We start from the raw sequence: 21,023 nt of genomic DNA on the forward strand, positions 1-21,023 counted from the left end.
TTAAATAAATGTATGTGTCTCTTTTGTAAATTACTAAACTTACATGCATTTCAGCAACATCGACACACGGATTCAGCAAGCAGAGCTGCAGTACAAACTGGGGCGCGAAGAGCTAGAACTACTGACGCTAAGCGAGCAAGCACGCGCGCTGGCGCAGCTGATCGACCACGCCGACGCCGCCGCGCGCGCCGACGCCACCTACTACAGGTATGAGTAACATCAGCATCATTAATTCAGTCGCCAAGAAAAGATGAAAAAATTTAAAACTTCTGCTAGTGACTGTACTCTAGATTGCTTATCGTGTTTACGCCTGTGTCGTCTCCTTTAACGTGAATTAACTATTGTGGCGTTTCCGTGTTCTCTTGGGAAATAGTCGTAATTTATATTGTTAGCGGCTGAACAGAGTGTTCTGGAATTGATAAATCCATCTAAATAGCACACGTCTTACTTAATAGATGTGTGAGGCTTATTGTTAGAAAGGAGTAGGTACTTCGAAAGTTGTCTAATGGGTTTTGTTTTTCGTTTGTATTGTTACCTAATTTATTAATAATATGGGGCTAAAAATATTTTCATCTTTGTTCGAAAGGTCCATCACTGCCATCTAAGCTAACTCAGCACCACCTTACGACCACTTTAAATGAATTCATATCAAATTCGTTTGAAAATATGATGTGTACAGTGACTTATGTAGGTAAATGTATCTGTGCACGACGGAGGACCTCATGCCACAGTAAAAATTGCGTGTGCCCAATATTTTACTAGTCTGACAGTCATGGTTAGATCTAAGGTCATGTGGGGTAAGAGAAACATAGTTTATTTTACTCGGGGCAAGAGTATGAAGACGCCCTACAGGTGTAACCTCTTGCCCCAGTGGTTGTCTTATCCCATCTGACCGTAACTATTTATGTAATGTGGCCCATAGCTGCCAGGCATCAGCATAGACGTTCTAGCAATTTTTAGACACCCTGTGAGCGGCTAGATTTACGATCTCACAAGCTTAACACAATCAGGGTCGTGTAAATCGTGCCGCAGAACTGACGAGATGTGTTACTCCGCACTTACTGAACTAAGCCAATTGAACGTTTATGCCGAGTATAAATATATTCAAATTCCAAAGGTTTATTAAACAGAGCAAGAGCTCAAGTGGCATTGGTTCACTTATGCTTTGGACTGGCCTGAATGGCCATACTTACAGTGAGGAAGATGCGGTGATAGCCAAATAGTGTGTAATCGTTACGATTATTACGACACGGCTATTGTTCTTTCGTGTTCGCACTGATGTATGCGATATACCGAGAGACCACGCCTTTTACGTCTTTCTCTGTGTAGAATTGTCTAGGGAACGTCCTCAATAAAACTGGAGAAAGTCGATCCCACAGCGATTTGCAATTTGTTCCTACTTTCTGGTGATGATTATAAGGTATATTATGCGTAACATCGCACTCTGTGGAAGAAAACATGTGCTGTGCGTTTCTTTTTGATCGTGCTTTATACATAGATCTCAAAAATATCTAAATTATGCTTTTGATCAATACCACTCATTAATTATTTTCGTTACTACTTAACCCGTGGAGCGCCCTAACAAGACACGTGTGCTAGTAACTAGTATAGGAGTTCCATACTATATTTCTAAATTTAAAAAAAACTTGTGCGTCAATTGGGTCTAATAATTTTCTCGTCACAATCGGATTGGATTATTAAATGTAGGTGCGTAGGAACCTGTGCCGTTCATATAAGAATAATCAAATAGAAGTTTAAGCCCTTCATGATCAACTTTGAGACCTTTCTAAGGTTGAGACAAAGAATTAATTGATTATGATTCAAGAAAACAGGACTTCATCGCGTATAATTAAGCTTTAAAATCATCTTCGAACTTTCGAGGATGGCATTGTCCCCGTAGACTCGAATTGGTCTTATCCGAGACCACGGGATATGGATACAATAATGTGTAAAAATTGTGAATGTTTAAAATATTTATTGATTGAAGGCAAAATCGTTTTGTTCCACAGCGTCATCTACTCCAGCTGGCACAATTTTTTCTTAGACTTTGTACCTCTTCTGCTTTTGCTAGAGATAAATAGCTAAATATTTTTCTATATTTAGGTGTTGTGTCGTTTGCATGTCTAATCGTAGCCGTCGCCACATAAGGCGCGTAAATACGGCCGCAATTACTCGATTGCTCTATTACGTGTGGTTGTTGCTTGATTTATGACGGTATCGGTTTCCCACGGCGCGGCATCTGCGGCGGGCGCCTTGCTGGAATGTCACAGGATCCGTATAAAAGGCTTTTTCTTATCTTATCTTGTAGGTACTAGATTTAATAGGTAGGTATAATTAGATATTTTCTGTCAGTGTCAATCAATAGTGACGTTTTTGGTTAAATAAATGTCAATTTAACACAGCAGACAGATCATATGATCGAATTCTTAACCTGATAAAGGTCCGATCAGAATACGCCTCCTGGATGCATTTTTAAAGAAATGCTTGTATATGTATCTTCAGGGATGAACAACGCGATTTTTGACTCTATTTTTTCCTCATGTTCACAGAGACACAACTGCAACAGACTGTCAAATTTAATCTAATTTCCTGCACATCGTCGTAGTCAAGCGCATGTCACAGGTTATAGAGCGTACGATCTAGGTTCTGCACTCATAATACATAGGTAAGTACCGTACTAGACTTCCCAGAAACAAGCACAATGGTAGACCTACTCGATTGTTAAGGCTAGATTTACATTAGCTTTGTGAAAAACGCTTAGTACTAGTCACTTTAATTATATGTATGAAGTTATAAACATAACATTATAATTTAAATACTTACATTTAATACAATACAATACAAATCCTCTTTATTGCACAACCTCAGAATAGATGTACGTTAGTAATAGTAAATATTTTATGATCTTGTAGGTGCAAGTACTTACAAAGGGTTACAAAGGGCTATCTTGCTGACCAATTTGGTTAATTGGGATATCAGTAATTCATTTGAGCGAATAGGTACAGTACAGGCATATACATATATGTATTACTATTATATAAAACCACCATTTGTTTCTTTGTCACTTTAACAACGCTGACTACTAACTACAGGGTTATACTACATAATATAGTACGTACTGTATCTACTGTCAAATATAATGTTTGTGTACACCTAGCTTAACTCTAAACTCTAACCCATCCTAACGGTTCACGCCTTGACATGACGAGCTAAATATTACCATAGCAAATCACTATCTTCATCTAAATTATCTAAAAACAACAGTTTTTCCACTAGGTCAATTTTGCTATCTAAAAGGTCGTAAGTATCTTTAAAACAATAATTCATATGCCATTTTGTATAAAAATGACGCTAGACATGTTTCACACGACAGATCGTGTCAACATGTCGTTTTATTAACGATTCAAGAGACGATAACGTTAATATGTACATTATGTATGACACTAGAAGATGTATGTATGTATGTATATGTATGTATAAACTCTTTATTGTACAAAACACAAAACACAAATGTCACTATAGAGGGTGAGAACAACGGATAAAATGCAATGAGCTGTTTTTTTCTGATATTGATATTGCAATTTTATGGGTTCATGTATCATGTCTAGTAGTAGAAAGTTTTATGCAGGATGTTTAGCAATTTTCAACTTTATTGTGGGTCGTGAAGGCGTTGTTTACTTTTATGTTACCTCACATTTCCTTTACCATACATAAAAATTTCCATTTAAAGTTAGTAATAAGTTTAATAGTGTAGGACTTCAGTACCTATATATAATTGTTTTTATTTCATTTTGAAATCGAACGAAACAAAAGAAATGAAACTTTGATCCAATTGAAAATGGTTTAAATTACATTGAATTAATTAGTATTACGGGTAAACAAAATACAAATTAATTGATAGGTATGAACAAGGTTTCAAACCCACGTCCTTTAACGGAAGTTGCACGTTTGAATCCTGCTCAGTTTATTAGTGTCAGCTTGTAAAATATTTCATGTATTTATATAAATTACCATATAAAGTATTCCTGTAGCATCATTACAAACTAGAAGTCATCTTTCATCCGGCGTAGTCGCATTTATCAGGTTAAAAGGAATTAACTATATTATTCCCCCTTTATTGCACACTTAATACTGATCCTCATGTAAGGACTTGTTGCATTACTGTAGGTATTCAATAGTAAATGTGGTTCATTTAAAACGCGAGGATAACAATCAGGAGTTGTGGAGATTACAGGCCTTAACCCAGAAGTCGGATATTCTAAGCTGATAAAAAAAAGCGGCCAAGTTCGAGTCGGACTCGCCCATGAAGGGTTCCGTATTTAGCGGATTTATGACGTATTAAAAAAAACTACTAACTAGATCTCGTTCAAACCAATTTTCGGTGGAAGTTTGCATGGTGATGTACATTATATATTTTTTTTAGTTTTATCATTCTCTTATTTTAGAAGTTACAGGGGGATTCGCAGAGGATATTATACCCAGTAATACCAAAATAATAATATACAACAAGCTTCCGTTGAATCCACGTATTCTAACAACAACGATATTGATTATGATTATTTTCAATACGAATACGTTTTTATGCTTAATAAAACTCATTTAACCGTTAATAAAACTTAAATAATTATTATCTGTCTGTGTATTTTTATTTGTGCACTCACCTTAAACAGATGGCTAATTTCATTTTAGTACTGATGCACTCCGCATATTCGTATTTTTTAAATGGTAATGATGAATTTTCCAGTCGATTTAATAAATTGTCAAAACTTTCAATGGACATCCGAAAGTAATTGAAAAACTTTGTTTCATCGTTCCTAAGTTGTGCGTATAAATTTTCAAACGTTTTATTACGCACTGATTCTTTATTTATGGGATGTACCCAAAACCTTCTGTTTTGTCGGCGGCTAAACCTTTGTCGCCATCGGTACCAATATAAAAGTACGATGAAGCGTGGATCCATCTCACGTCTGCCCACTGCGACAACTGCGTGTAAACTGTCGCTATTCGGTTTGAAAACGGTTTTTAAACACATGAAAATCTACCGTGTGAACACCCGACTGTTTGTACGTTTATAATCGAATACCTACGTGAAAAAATGTGCAGGACGTTGCCGTATGAACCTGAACCTACTCATGCTACGGTGGCCAAACCCGAGAAAAAAACTGTCTAAAAATTGAATTTACCGCGGAGCAAGTACCAGGGCCTCATGAGTTACGAGAAGGTGTCGTTGACCAACCGGCCGGGGGGCGCGGGGCGCGGGGGCCGGGTCGCGTACGAGGTACGAGTATGAAGGTATCGCGGCTGTTCGCATATCTTAGCTGTATACTTTTGGTTTGTTTACCTATATGATTCTACTATAGTTTTAAGTATTATTTTTGTTGACGCGTAGAAAAAGTATTGTATACAATAGTGATATAATCAAGCTTTTCAATCTCGTACCTTACTTAGACAACTCAGCAAGCTTCGTTGTCTAAACACGGTACTCGACTGAAAAGCTTAGGTACAAACTTATGTGGTAGTGGCTGTTAGGTATAATTATGTGGGTGTATTTTTATTGCGCTCTTGAGAAAAGAAATAGTTTCCTCGTTTTTGAACAATAAATTTAACTTTACGACTAATCTCACACATAAATAATGTAAACATATCAATCCCTGTCATAACGTAACTTTGAGAGAAACGATGTCAAATACGTAAGATATCCAATTATAAGTTACGGAATGTTTAGTAATTGTTGTAAAAGCGTGAAAACGCTGTGAAAAGTGTACTTTTGTATACATTAAAAGCCATTGTATTAAGTTGTACCTGGCTATAAAGATAGATCATCTTAAAGATAGTTATCATTTAAAAGGCAGTGGTGTATTACATTAGCGTAATAGAGCCACATAGTACAAATTCCCATGAACGACGTTTAAGGATGACTCACGCTAGACCGGGCCGGGCCCGGGCCGAGGCGTCCGACATGACCATTTTCTATGACGGCTGATCGGTGATCACGTGGTGCTTTCCATAGAAAACGAAGTGCCGGAAGCTCCGGCCCGGCCTAGCGTGATTCACCCTTTATAGTGGTGCTTAATAGACTTTGTTAAATCAGATCAATGTTTAAGTTACCAAGTAAAGTCGCCATTTAATTAATGAACAAACAAAAAGAGCTTATAAAAACAGACACGGTAGGTAATTATCTCGTTCCACTTGACAACCAAAAAAACTCCGATCATGTCAATCAACAGTTTTTGTCACCCAATGACCAAGTCTGACATAACACTCTTCATTTCATCTCACCACTGTATGTTCCCAATGCTTGCGCAGGTGGAGGAACCTTAACTTAGCTTACCGATATTTTTTGTTTTTGTTTTCGATGTACGATGTACAATTATCATCTTGGCGCCCTGCCTGAGCTTTCGACTAACCTATACTTAGTTAGCGATAGGAATGAGACAGAAGATGAATGGACGAAATAAGAGTAAGAATTTGCTTTACACTAAGTAGTGAAAGTGTATAACAATAGCGTCCGTGGTAACTGACAAAAGATGGAAACCGCTTCCAGCGTTGCGTATTATTAGGCTTTGATTGTTACAACTTTATAGGAATTGTGAGGCTTGTGAAATGTCGATTACAAACCCATGTTCAGTTGAGATTTCATAGCAGATAAGAATTGCCTTATTCACCAAAGCGTTTGGAAGTTATCCGTTTTAAATTAAATAGAAAACATTTTATAAACAATGTCGCTTTTTCCGGTAGCGGCAGTTTTTATTCTAATCTTTCCGCGTTTGAAGAATTGATCGCGCGTAAGATTAGAATAAAAACTGCCTACCTATCCTACGTCTCATATGGCCATTTTTTTTTAATCTACTTAAAAATCGACCTTAATCCACAGATTTTAAAGTTCATAATGCAATCAATCATGAAACAAGCATATAAACTCCACACGTAAAGCAATTCACAGTAACTTATCCGGCAATTACAGCGAGCGCTTCCAGCGCTAACCTTCCAACGAGTTACGTAAGGTCGTAAGCGCCAAGGATTTACACAGAGAATAAAACTTTTTGTACCTAAGACAGTAGTAAAAGAAACTCAATGAGCTGACCAGCGTTAGTCCTTAACTCGTTGCGATAAGGTTTAGAACGGTTAGTTAAATGTGTTGGGGATAGTACAGCGCCGCCGCATGATGTATTCCCGTTGAAACAGTGTAATCGAAGTCAGTAATCTAACTGCATAGAGTCAGTCCTAGCTGGATGAACTCAAGCGAGGGCATGTGGAAGTACTACCGTAATCCTTAAATTCCTATGAATGTATGACGACGTACCTCCTTATTCTTTGTTGATGACCATGTGTCACATCACGTCAGTGCAAGTCTATTAGTAAGGGCTTAGGAGTGAATTATCTCTATGTTATCTATCTGCTCTCTCATTCCCTCTCTCGCTTATACCGGTTGCGTTCTCAGCTGCTACTAAGGGCCCAGTATCTGCTTTATAACGTTATCTCCACGATCTTCGGCATCCTCTTTTAGGGCCACCCCCCACTAGCGTCTCCGGAACGTCGGCGTCTAGTCAACTCTATGGCTACTGATGCTCGACGCAATGTTGGCGCAACTGCGTAGCGATAGCGACACTATTTTCCATAGCGCTAGTTAGGCGCAGACGCTGAGAAACGCTAGTTTGACTCTCTAAACCGTTACCTTAGTCAAGTTACTGTTTCAGGCGATGTATACCTTCTATGTCGTCAACAACGTTTTTGCGGCAATAAATCAAATAAAATAAAAGGCATTGGGCTAGCGTGCGATAGCCGATCGATGCGCATACATTTGGGGCCCGAGTCGGAGCGATGCATAAAACATGCGCGTGCACATCTACAGCGACAGATGGCAGCAGGGCTGCCAGATTTATTTAGAATTAAAAAAGAAAGAAAAATTTAACCGAATCGAGAACTGCCTCTCTTAGGAATTTTGAGAAGGTGCACTGCACTTGCTATTTAGAAACTTTTCCCCCGAAACCCGCCTAGAGTCCGTCTACAATTCTACATGACTTTTCATGACTTCACTATTTCAAAAAGACTCAAAAAAGTACCCAGCTCATAAGAATCGAAGGTTTTTATTTAAGCACTAAACTTTTGTAAAAGTAGACTAAAAGGACTACAACTCTAGCTGGAATAGGAGGCTAGGCCTAGTACCACAGTTTCTAAAAAAAATCCATCAATATTGCGAACACGAATACATGATCCTTGAATTTTCTTGTCCGCGATCTTACTGAAGAATTTCGGTATAATTCCTTATAAGCCAGAGAAGCAACCCTATCTATCATTGATGTATCCGATACCCGATAAGGTGCGCTGAGATATGATTCTGTGCTTGATAAAATTGAAATTTTGACGTTTTACATTGCTGGCGAGTTAGATATGGGAGTAAGTAGTTCTGGACATTGCGGATATTTCATATAAGGCTGTATTTTCACAGTGAATCGCGTAAAAATTTACAAGGCTCATATTGGCAATAGAAATAAGATTTAATCAGATAAATTCAGCAATATTCTGACAGATTAACTGTAGTCTGTACTTACCGATCAATAATGTACTGTGTACAATTTTTTTAACTTTATGATGCACAATAACGAATACTTACTTACTGTAAAATGATGTACATATGTATGTACTTATGTTGTAACGATTTATCGTAGTATAGAGTACTCTAGTACCTAGTAATAAATGAAAACAAAACGTTTAAAGAACTCATTCTCCCTATCTTCAAACGACAGTAATAATATGAATAAGTAAGTCATTATCATTGGCAGTCATACTCGTAATTTCCAATAAAAGTATATAGTTATAATAATAATGGTACAGTTATGAATATCTTGGAGTCTGCAATCAGCATGGCACGCGAGAGTTGTTTCAAACGCTATCCTACTACCTACGCATAATATACTTGAAGTCCTGGGCCAATCGTTTATTGGCAAACACCAATCGAAAAATAAAAATGTAGTTATCCGTCGTTTCATCACTTCAAAACTTAAATTGAAACTAGATCTAGTGATTGATAGGTACTACTTTCTAACAGTCATCAGTGGACCTTTACTTCTCGTAAATACATGATAGTGCGAGGATGTGGTCTAGATCCCTTCTGTGTGGTGACCTTCATTGGAATTTCTCTTGGGCCAGTATATCCGAAGAATATGGGGTCTTTTATCTCACTTATTCTTAATTGAAAGTAGTGTGCCTTGGACACCATAAGTACACTACTACAGCTAAGGACCCTAGTCACTGCGCTCATGAAGCTATTGGAATATCATCTGCGCACACGCAAATTTGAGCGACGGCGAGACATCACGCACTAATACATACCTACTGTAGTTACATATTAGCCTTCATTATGGAAAAACTAGCTGTTGCCCGCGACTTCGTACGCGTGGATTTGTATATTGGTGGTTATACATTCTACATTAGTTTAGCTTTAGAACATTATGCAGCAAAAGATAGCAGTAGGGACGGTTAATCATTTGTTAATTATTATACAACACATGAGATTTGTCTTTCACAACCTGGCTACGAAGTTTCAAGCCCCTAACTGAATAAAATTGTTCTCGATATAATCTCTCTCAACCCGCAGAAGATTTTCAAGTCCACTATTTAATAAAACCTACTACCTAACTACCTATTTACGAAGTTTGAAGTTCCTAGCTTTAAATAAAATTTGAACCCTCTACCAACTCTCAACCCCTGTTTAAACTTTTAGGGGATGAATTTATAAAAACGCTGAAATTACTTTTCTTGTATTGTAATAATATGCCTTTATACAACGATTCAAGTCCCGCACTCAAATAAATATTTGGGTTCCATACAAATTTTTGACCCCCTTCACCACCTTGGGAGATGAATTATCAAAGACTCTGAAATTCGTTTTCTTTACCTTTACCTTTTTACAAAGCTTCAAGTTCCTAGCTTTAAATAAAATTATAACCTATACAATCTTTCTACCCCTTTTTAACCCTGTTATGGGATGAATTTTTAAAAACGCTGAAATTAGTTTTCTTGTGTTCTAATAATATGGCTTTATACAAAGATTTAAGTCCCGCACTATCAAAAATATTTGATCTCCATACAAACTTTCAACCCCTTTTTCACCTCCTCGGGGGATGAATTTTTAAAATCGCTGAATAGGGTTTTTTGTTTTTTAATAAAATACCTTTTTACTAAGTTTCAAGTTCCTAGCTTTAAATAAAATTTGAACCCTATACAGACTTTCAACCCCTTTTGGATCCTTATAGGGGATGAATTTTTAAAAACTTCTCTTTTAATGAAATAACTTTTTACGAAGTTACAAATTCCTAGCTTAAACTAAAACTTGAACCCCGTACAATCTTTCAACCCTCTTTTAACCCTTTTAAGGGATGAATTTTTGAAAATGCTGAAATTACTTTTCTTGAGATCTAATAATATGGCTTTATACAAAGATTCAAGTCCCGCACTCTAAAAAATATTTGATCTCCGTACAAACTTTCAACCCCTTTTTCACCACCTCGGGGGATGAATTTTTAAAAACACTGAAATTATTTTTGTTGGTTTTTAATTTCATACCTTTTTGCGAAGTTTCAAGGTCCTAGCTTAAAATAAAATTTGCACCCCAAGACAAAGTTTCATCCCCTTTTTTACCCTCTTAGGGGTTGAATTTCCTAAAACATCGCAATTCCTTTTTTTTGCAATCGGCTATTATGCCTTTCTAAAAAGTTTCAAAGCATTTGTAATGGATTCAAACTTTCAACCCCTTTTTAACCCTGTTACGGGATGAATTTTCAAAAACGCTGAAATTACTTTTCCTGTCTTATAATAATATACCCATATACAAAGTTTCAAGTCCCACACTCACAAAAATATTTGATCTCCATACAAACTTTCAACCCCTTTTTCACCACCTTGGGGGATGAATTTTCAAAAACGCTGAAATTAGTTTTCTTGTTTTTTAATGTAATACATTTTCACAAAGTTTAAAATTCCTAGCTTAAACTAAAACTTGAACCCCATACAATCTTTCAACCCCTTTTAACCCTTTTAAGGGATGAATTTTTGGAAACGCTGAAATTACTTTTCTTGAGATCTAATAATATGGCTTTATACAAAGATTGAAGTCCCGCACTCTAAAAAATATTTGATCTCCGTACAAACTTTCAACCCCTTTTTCACCACCTCGGGGGATGAATTTTTAAAAACACTGAAATAAGTTTTATTTGTTTTTTAATTTTATACCTTTTTGCGAAGTTTCAAGGTCCTAGCTTAAAATAAAATTTGCACCCCAAGACAAAGTCTCATCACCTTTTTTACCCCCTTAGGAGTTGAATTTCCTAAAACGTCGCAATTCCTTTTTTTTGCAATCGGCTATTATGCCTTTCTAAAAAGTTTCAAAGCGTTTGTAATGGATTCAAACTTTCAACCTCTTTTTAACCCTGTTAGAGGATGAATTTTTAAAAACGCTGAAATTACTTTTCTTGTCTTATAATAATATACCCATATACAAAGTTTCAAGTCCCACACTCACAAAAATATTTAATCTCCATACAAACTTTCAACCCTTTTTTCACCACCTTGGGGGATGAATTTTCGAAAACGCTGAATTCAATTTCCTTATTATTTAATTTAATACATTTTTACAATGTTTCAAATTCCTAGCTTAAAATAAATCTTGAACCCCATACAACCTTTCATCCCCTTTTTAACCCTTTTAAGGAATGAATTTTTAAAAACGCTGAAATAACTTTGCTTGAGATCTATTAATATGGCTTTATACAAAGATTGAAGTCCCGCACTCTCAATAATATTTGATCTCCGTACAAACTTTCAACCCCTTTTTCACCACCTCGGGGGATGAATTTTTAAAAACGCTGAAATTAGTTTTCTCGTTTTTTAATTTAATACCTTTTTGCAAAGTTTCAAGGTCCTAGCTTAAAATAAAATTTGCACCCCAAGACAAAGTTTCATCCCCTTTTTTACCCCCTTAGGGGTTGAATTTCCTAAAACGTCGCAATTACTGTTTTTTGTAATCGGCTATTATGCCTTTCTAAAAAGTTTCAAAGCATTTGTAATGGATTCAAACTTTTAACCCCTTTTTAACCCTGTTAGGGGATGAATTTTCAAAAACGCTGAAATTACTTTTACTGTCTTATAATAACATACCCATATACAAAGTTTCACGTCCCACACTCACAAAAATATTTGATCTCCATACAAACTTTCAACCCCTTTTTCACCACCTTGGGGGATGAGTTTTCGAAAACGCTGAAATTAGTTTTCTTATTTTTTAATATAATACATTTTTACAAAGTTTCAAATTCCTAGCTTAAAATAAATCTTGAACCCCATACAACCTTTCATCCCCTTTTTAACCCTTTTAAGGAATGAATTTTTAAAAACGCTGAAATTAATTTTCTTGAGTTTTAATAATATGGCTTTATACAAAGACTCAAGTCCCGCACTCTCAATAATATTTGATCTCCGTACAAACTTTCAACCCCGTTTTCACCACCTCGGGGGATGATATTTTAAAAACGCTGAAATTAGTTTTCTTGTTTTTTAATTTAATACCTTTTTGCAAAGTTTCAAGGTCCTAGCTTAAAATAAAATTTGCACCCCAAGACAAAGTTTCATCCCCTTTTTTACCCCCTTAGGGGTTGAATTTCCTAAAACGTCGCAATTATTTTTTTTTGTAATCGGCTATTATGCCTTTCTAAGAAGTTTCAAAGCATTTGTAATGGATTCAAACTTTCAACCCCTTTTTAACCCTGTTAGGGGATGAATTTTCAAAAACGCTGAAATTACTTTTCCTGTCTTATAATAGTATACCCATATACAAAGTTTAAAGTCACACACTCACAAAAATATTTGATATCCAAACAAACTTTCAACCCCTTTTTCACCACCTTGGGGGATGAATTTTCGAAAACGCTGAAATTAGTTTTCTTGTTTTTTAATATAATACATTTTCACAAAGTTTCAAATTTCTAGCTTAAACTAAAACTTGAACCCCATACAACCTTTCATCCCCTTTTTAACCCCCTTAGGGGTTGAATTTTTCAAAATCGCTTCTTATCTCTTGTACACTTTACAAATGCAACCTAGTGTGCAAATTTCAACTTTCTAGCTTTTGTAGTTTCGGCTCTGCGTTGATGAATCAGTCAGTCAGTCAGTCAGTCAGTCAGTCAGTCAGGACACTTGCATTTATATATATAGATATATTATAATAATACGTCAATCTAGTATTCATTTATGATAAAGTGTGAAAATAAATACGAGATAGAAATACATTTAAAAAAATATAATATATCATAAATAATATATGTCTGATCATAAGCCATCCATAGAATTTTTTAGGTTGCATTTTGAGAAACACCGAAAACGAATATTGAAAACTTTTTCTGTCACCCACAGGCCACAGTACCTACTAGACTAGACTTGATTGTTATAAAATCAGTTCTGGGTGGTCTAGAAAAAAGTAATTTATAAGTCCATTATCCAATCAATTAGAAGTAAATCGAAGTAAGCTCTACTACGATGTACTATTAATGAGTCTCCTAAGTTTCTATGTAATTAGGTACTAGGTATCGGATTAGTATAGAAGCTAAAGCATCCGATGAATCCGCCAGGGACTCAGCTTTCAAAAAGAAATGCCGTTTATTATCTTGGGTTATGCACAGTAAAAATAATACAACTCTGCAGTAACCTATGTAAGGCGCTCGTAAACGTATAGTACAATTTTTATTAACACGCTTTTTTTTAGTGCGTAACTGCGTACTATAATAATAATATTACTTATTCTGTGCCACACGTAAGGCGAGTGAATGTGCCTATGCCTACTCAATTAATTTTTGATAAAAAGTGTAGTTACCTATTTAGAATAAGTATTGAAATTATACATTTCTAAGTATTTGTATTGTAAGTATATTTAAATCCGAGATTTAAATAGTTTACTTGTGGCGTTTAAAATATTAATGTACCTAAGCCTTATTTATTTTACAAAAAAAAATCCCATTTTGCCTTTTTATCTCAATCTGTTGAAAAATCATTTATTTACAAACAAGATATATACAGTGTATTACTAAAAGAAATTAAAAACTAGCTTAAATCTAAAATAGGCCCTTGAGGCATTGTACCAAGGATGCTGGCGACATTTCCTCGCTGTATCGCAATGCTGATACGTTGTGCGAGGTAGCCGCCAGCTCTTCGGTCACCAGTTACGTCAACCAGACGTCAATCTTCATCTTCAATCTATTAACCCCTGAATCCATCTTGCCCGTCCATCTCTGAAGTAAGTAAGTAAAGATTTCCTTTCTATGTCGATGATAAAGTAAATATATAATTTTGGTTTATTCGTAATTTAATATACTGATGGCCATCATTACACTGCGCCACGTAAGCACTGTGTCGATAATTAGAAACCGTTACGAGCGCTCGTTGGTTTTTGCGCGGTCCCTTCGCACACTAATCACGAGCTTCTGTTTCCCAAGCTCGTGTGTTGCGTTAGTGTTTAATTATAAACATAACCTTAAATTCAACTGTTGAGGTTACATTTAGGGGAGGTTGGGGCAAAGCGGTGGTTGGGACAAAATTTTGTGATTTGCACGTTTAGATCAAAAAGAGAGATTGGTCTCTGATTGCTTTGTCTCATTGAGTTGTAAGAAGAAACTTACTAATTTTAAGGCCCCGTGGGTTCAGGTTTTTATCTCACTCTCACTGAGTGTAAGCGTGAGCGAGATGGCTGCGCGTGCTCGCGGGATAGCGGATATCATGTTTATTCCTATATTCAGCTTAATTCTTAAAAGCGTTGGAACAATTCAATAATAAATTAATCTCGATATACCTACTTATATTATAAATATTGATATCTTAAGTACCTTTTTAAAATGGATTCTGCAAAACGATAAAATGTTCTTAATAAGGTGGCAATATATATTAAACTTAGCTATGTGGGGTGCTGTTTTGTTCTTATATCCCCTTTTCTTTTAATAGGTACTTATAGTTAGTGACTACAAGTATGTAACGCGAAACCGCAGTTTTCACACGACTTTACGAGTTTATTGCCGTTTTTGCTCGCGCCGATATATCAGCACGATATCTGCTCATTAGGGTACATTTACACACTATTAACGGTAGAATGTGGTAAGTAGGTACCTAATTAGGCTATTTCTCTGAGAATATTGTTAGATTTTTTTGACCTACATTTATCACAGAGAGAGAGATACAGTTGATTTGCAATTTAGACAGTATGTACGCCTGTACGGTTAGCAGCAGAGGTAATGGTAACAATGGTAATTATCCCAAACCCACAATCCATAATAGGCACTATAGGAGAAACTTTACCCAAACCCTCTTGTATTTACAACGAGTAGAGGCTTGTGCCCAGCTGTAGGATGATATCAAGAGATGCTTTGAAACATTTAGGTATATTAAAATAGAATTAAAGTATACCTAACTAATATTTGACGAGTGCGAATTGGCCAGAAACCAAATATATAAATGCCCAAAAAACGTGTCCATGACTCGAAATACTTCCATTGTACGTAGTTTTCTGCCTGCACAGCGCTATTGATTCCCACGCATAAACGGGACGTGAGTGCACCGGTGCGTATGAAACCTACTTATAGGGAAGTGCTGAGGGATTACCGTGCTCATAGGTACACTTACAATACTACAGACTATATAAACCGCAAAAGTGTAGGTACCTATAACGTCTGAACTATAAGGTGTACTTGGGTAATTCCGAGTAGGTACTACTTCAAATTTTTTATAAGACGTCGACGGCAAACAAGCTTACAGCCCGCTTGTTTGGACGTTGATTGGACGCCTGCAACTCCAGGGGCGACACATGCGTGTGGCCAACCCTTTAAAACTGTACTACACTCTTTTTTTGAAGAACCCCATAAAGGGAGAGAAAACCTCCTGATGCCGGGTAATTCCAAAAAATGTAGACACCATTATGTAACAATTATTGGTTATTTTTGGAATTACTCGACATTTCGAAGTTTTCGAATTAACTTTATCCGAATAGGTACACATTTAATTACTAATAAAATGCCCCATGTATGTAAGCTAAAGCCGTATCCAGAGGAGCTGGGCAAATCGGCCGATTTGATCAGGAAAATAATTGGCGCCAATCTCATCTAGAGTTTACACGTATACAATTTAATCACCAATTTGCATTCCATAGATACTAACTTCGAAAATTGGCATTTTTTGTGTCCGCACCTGCTTATTTGATCGGGGAATCAAATTGGCGTTTGCGTCCGCACGGCCTGATTCGATCGGACAATTTCATCAGAATGGCGAAAAATTGTCTCGTCTGGACTCCACTTAAAGAAGATTTAGTTTCAACCATATCAAAGACAATAAACTAAGTTCGTGTCCACGGACAAGTTGGGAATAATATCGAGAGAAATAATTTGATTTACTCACACAAGCATATAATGCAAGGTGTCGGTACTGTCGGTGCGGCGTGAGGAACAAAGGCGGAGGTGCCGGGACCTTCGTGTTCGGCGTTGTAGGGAGACTGTCCTGTGCGATGAGAAGGGATAGCTTCATCTCATGACTGATGAGGATTGTGACCAATATGTCTGTTCACGTATGACTGTTTCTCGTAAGCATACAGCAAGCGTGTCGGTACTGTTGATGTCGGCTTGAAGAATAAATGGCGAGCTATCGGGACTTTTATCGCCTGATTCAAAGATTAATAATAAAGTCAAGTAATATTGCTTTTGGTCAGATCTTTGCTTATTTGTCAAAGGTTACTATTTATAGGCAGAATTTATCGTTATGCGCTTGTTATTCTCACTGAAACTGTACTGAGATTCATTTTGTACCATGTATGTAAATATGTAAGTTAATTTGACCCATTTCTCGGTTTCCAATGAACCTAAAACTTTGCATGCACATGTAAACCGGGTGACAATGCAATATGATGGTACAGTCGAGCTAATTTGATAATGGAGACAGGAGTTGGCCATAGGTACTCTGTGATAAAACTACTCAACCTAATTGTGTTTGGGGTTTTTAGAATTGTCTTCATGAAGAAAAGTACAGTCAGCTATAAAAGCTTGTACCAAAAATGACTTATTAATTACATACTTTTAAGACGGTACCCATATCAGTCCCTACCGAGTAGACAAAGTACCTGAGACTAAAAGTTAAAATAATGGCTTGCAGCCACAAATGGCCGTCCCTTTTCAATGTGCCATAACAAGGCAAGTAACAGTGAGAGCGGTGATTATATTGACATTAACAGTCGGGAGATGGTAACGAGGAGGAAATTGCCTCGCTTCTGTTTCCGAGTAAATTTGGCAATTTAACGCTCTCTAGGACCGGTTTTAAGTATGGGAAGCCCTACATAGCGTCAGTATTGTCATTAAGCATAACAGCCTTAAGAACCATTGAATAATCAGCTTGAATTTGGAATTTGTCGCGGGAGGACACGGTAAACAACTGAATTAGTTTTCCGTGGAACTTTAACGCTTCATACGTCTGTGGTGGTCGAAAATATGTAGTTGGTTCAAACCTTGATGGTTGTGCTGTAAGTATAGAGCAGAAAAGTTGTCGAAAAATACGCAAAAAGATGACTAAAACTTTGGTCAGGGTTCTTATCATATACAAACAAGAGCTTAAGAACTCTCATTGTTCTTATTTCGTAAGTTTTTTTTTATACGTATAGATATACCTACAGTCTATTTGTGCAAATACGGCCAAGTTGCTGACATTACAAAAATGTGCGGCACGGATAATGCACTAACCGTCTATATCCACCCTCTTTTACAGCCTACGTCTTGGCATTAATACCTACTTATTATTATCCTTGGTATTCACCGAAATGATGGAGGCAGTTGCGGTCAGTGCTCCGCGTGCCCTCAGCCGTGACTCCTGCCTGCAGGGACCTTACTATACATGCACCTTTAAACATATCTACACCTTTAAACATATCTACACCTTGGCACAGATGTACAAAAGTATGTACATTGTACATACCTACTATACTAAAATGATACGGCAATTCGGCCAGACAGTCGACAATAAAACGTGGTAGCGCCGTCTCTTATAATTTCGAGCATTTGATTGGTATTGATTTTAATATTTTTGTTTTCATGTCCAAGGCTTCTTTATAAATAATATCTAAGCTAAAATGCTGTAAAGTACATCTGGAACAAACTTAGTTTTAAACAATACGGACCAAAGTTTTGTTATCCTTGCTATCCAAAAAACGGATTAGATTTGTCGGTTTTTCTATCAAATTTTCGCTTCTGAATTGGATCATATCACATTTTACAGATTGCATACCGTAAAACCACCGAACTATAGTCCAGTACTACAAATATGGTCCATGGATTTCTTCCATTCATAAAAATATTTATCCATAGAATAGAACTACTGAAAACTACATTAAAATAATACTCCCAGCTAAACGAAGATATTATGTAGGTATAATAAGTAAATTTTGGACCTTACGTTTTGACTGTATTTTTGTGGTTTTATGGTAAATTAAATATATTATTTCTGGCGAAGGTACATGGTTTTATACCTATCAATTGGTATAATAGGTTAGTAGTACACCCCGCGGTAACGTGCGCACCCAAGCGTGCCCGACGCGGATTATTTCGACTCCTCTTTTTGCATATCGGCAGAACTTTGCCTTCAACGCGCCGCGTGAATGTGGTTTATTTTCAAAGTGAGAGATACAATGTAAGGATGTATACTGTACCATGTAAGGTTGCATCGGATTTTTGTTTGAGAACGTGGCAAGCAAGTATATATATATATAAGTCACGCAAAATACTTATAGAATCGGCTGATCATCAGCTACTGGGATAGGTGATCCTGTACTTAGGACGTGCGATATGTCAGAGTTAAGATACCGTGATGTCTTTTCCACGTATATAGTAATGCATATTCAGAAGCTATGGTGACTTTGTTTTCAGTGAAAGACACAACCACGACATACCAGTATACTAACTAAGCGATATTTCTCTGCGTCCTTCTCTAAGAAATACGTCCACATGTTAAGTATTCTAAACTTACAAAATTCTTGTGGCTAACATCATATTTTGTTTGTTACAGCACGTTGCGGGAATGCGGCGGCAGCGCCTTGCTGGTAGCAGCAGAAGCAAGGGACGGGGCCTGGGGCGCCGCCCCTCGTGGAACGGGACTGTGTATAGATTGGTCGCGTGATAATACCCTGAGGGTTGGAGACAGGTTAGTCGTTTTTTCAAGTTTGATATTGTTCGTCTGCACATAACATCCATGATTTGACGAGACAAACTTACTTAACTAGGGTATATAGGCACTCAGCAGTAGGTAGGTGCATGCCTATTAAAATCTTCAGATTTTGGTTTGTTTCTAGATGTTCATCAGAAAAAGAATTTATTTAGTTCAGCAAATTAAGCTATATGTAGTTTGACATGACTGAAAATAACTCATACGGATACAAGGATATATTCACGTCAATTATCTCATGGAATTTAGTTATGCTAATCAAGTGATAAGTGTAAACCGCGGAAAATACCATCTCCTTATGCAGCTAGTCAGGATAAATTTATGTTTCACGCATACTTAGGTAGGTACTATGTACCTACGTCAATCGAAAAAACCTGTCTATTATCGATTCGCTGAAGCTTGTATCGGTTGAAAATAGGCACTTGAGCAGTCTGGTTCTAAAACGATGTAAGAGTGGTTAGGTTTTGTATTGCTTGTGGCATTTTAAAGTTGAGTGTGTCGGGCCAATCATGTGGCGCCGAGCATGTGCGATACCATCACGATGCGCTGATTGTGGGATCGACCTCGGCGTATGCGCACAATTTGCGCATACCGAGCTTTGAGACCAACGCAGGCATGAATTCAGTCTGAATATCCATGGTTCTGTATACAATATTTTCTGGGGGCACGGTAGTGCCCCCGCCAAGTCGAGCAAAACAAAGAGGCGCGGCCGTACCATCCTTTTCTCGAAGCGATTCAGGCCATTTTGGACGTCCTGTAATTTTGTCCTGGCTGAAGCTAGAACCCTAAATTTTCAGTAATATAATATATAGGGCTTAACATGCGTAACATATATTCTCAAAAACATTCAATTTGAACTTGTAGTTTAAGAATTATTGTACGTCAAAGTTCCTTATTTTCGACACTGACACACTCACTCACTCACTCACTCACCTACGATCATCACAATTCTAAGGTACTTCTAGTATACCCACAAGCTTTAAATTTTAAACATAAGTAGTTTTCAGCTTATCCAGCCATAGAAAACCTAAAAATATTGCAATAGCAGTCACGTTTTAAAGATCTAAGAACCACATAAGTAAGTTTGTAATCCCATATAAATATATGCTATTACAAAGTTACTGTTGCAGTTCCTACAAATAGTAGGTAAAGTAAAGGTACAGTCGACGTCAAAGATATATTTACAATTGAAAGTTACAAAAAAATCTTTACATTAAAATAAGTTGCCATGTAATGTGACAAGTACTTGTTTACGTAATATATTACAGTTTTATATTTTCACACAATGTGCCCAAAATATGTTTACACTATTTAATCCGTGTAGTTTGCCCCTTTTTATGACGTATGTTCGTTTACATGACAAGTTACAGAATAATATTTACACCTAATGTACCAAATTAAATTGCATGTAAAGATCTAATGTAATATTTACAATCAACCATACATAAACAGTTTTATACCTCCTGCTAAATAAATATCTTTACAAACATTTGAAAGCTGCATTCTAATTTCAAATAATGACAATCGTCGAAAAGAGTACCATACTGTCAAATGGTCTGTTTGTCTCGTTCGTTTAGATGACGTCAATGCTATGTCGAGTATGTAATTCCGATGTTTACATTTAAACCATTTTCAGTATTTTTGATTTTCAGGGTTTCGTACCCAAAGGTTAAAACCGACCCAATTACTAAACCTCTACTGTCCGTTCGTCTGTCTGTCTGTCACCAGACTGCATCTATCTCACAAATAGTTAAAACTTTCAGACGATGTATTTCTGTGCCGTTAAGTTTAAT

At 36.7% G+C, this 21,023-nt stretch overlaps 1 protein-coding gene across 1 annotated transcript in view; it reads left to right on the plus strand.

Moving 5' to 3' along the window:
• The window catches only part of LOC134649049 (uncharacterized), a 104,400-nt gene that overhangs the window by 75,431 nt on the left and 7,946 nt on the right, over window positions 1-21,023 (plus strand). The window contains exons 7-8 of the mRNA XM_063503760.1: window positions 55-207; window positions 19,075-19,209. Coding sequence (XP_063359830.1) covers window positions 55-207; window positions 19,075-19,209 — 288 coding nt within the window. The remainder of the gene's footprint in view (window positions 1-54; window positions 208-19,074; window positions 19,210-21,023) is intronic.

This window comes from Cydia amplana, chromosome 6, assembly GCF_948474715.1.
Source record: "Cydia amplana chromosome 6, ilCydAmpl1.1, whole genome shotgun sequence".
Classification (NCBI taxonomy): domain Eukaryota; kingdom Metazoa; phylum Arthropoda; class Insecta; order Lepidoptera; family Tortricidae; genus Cydia; species Cydia amplana.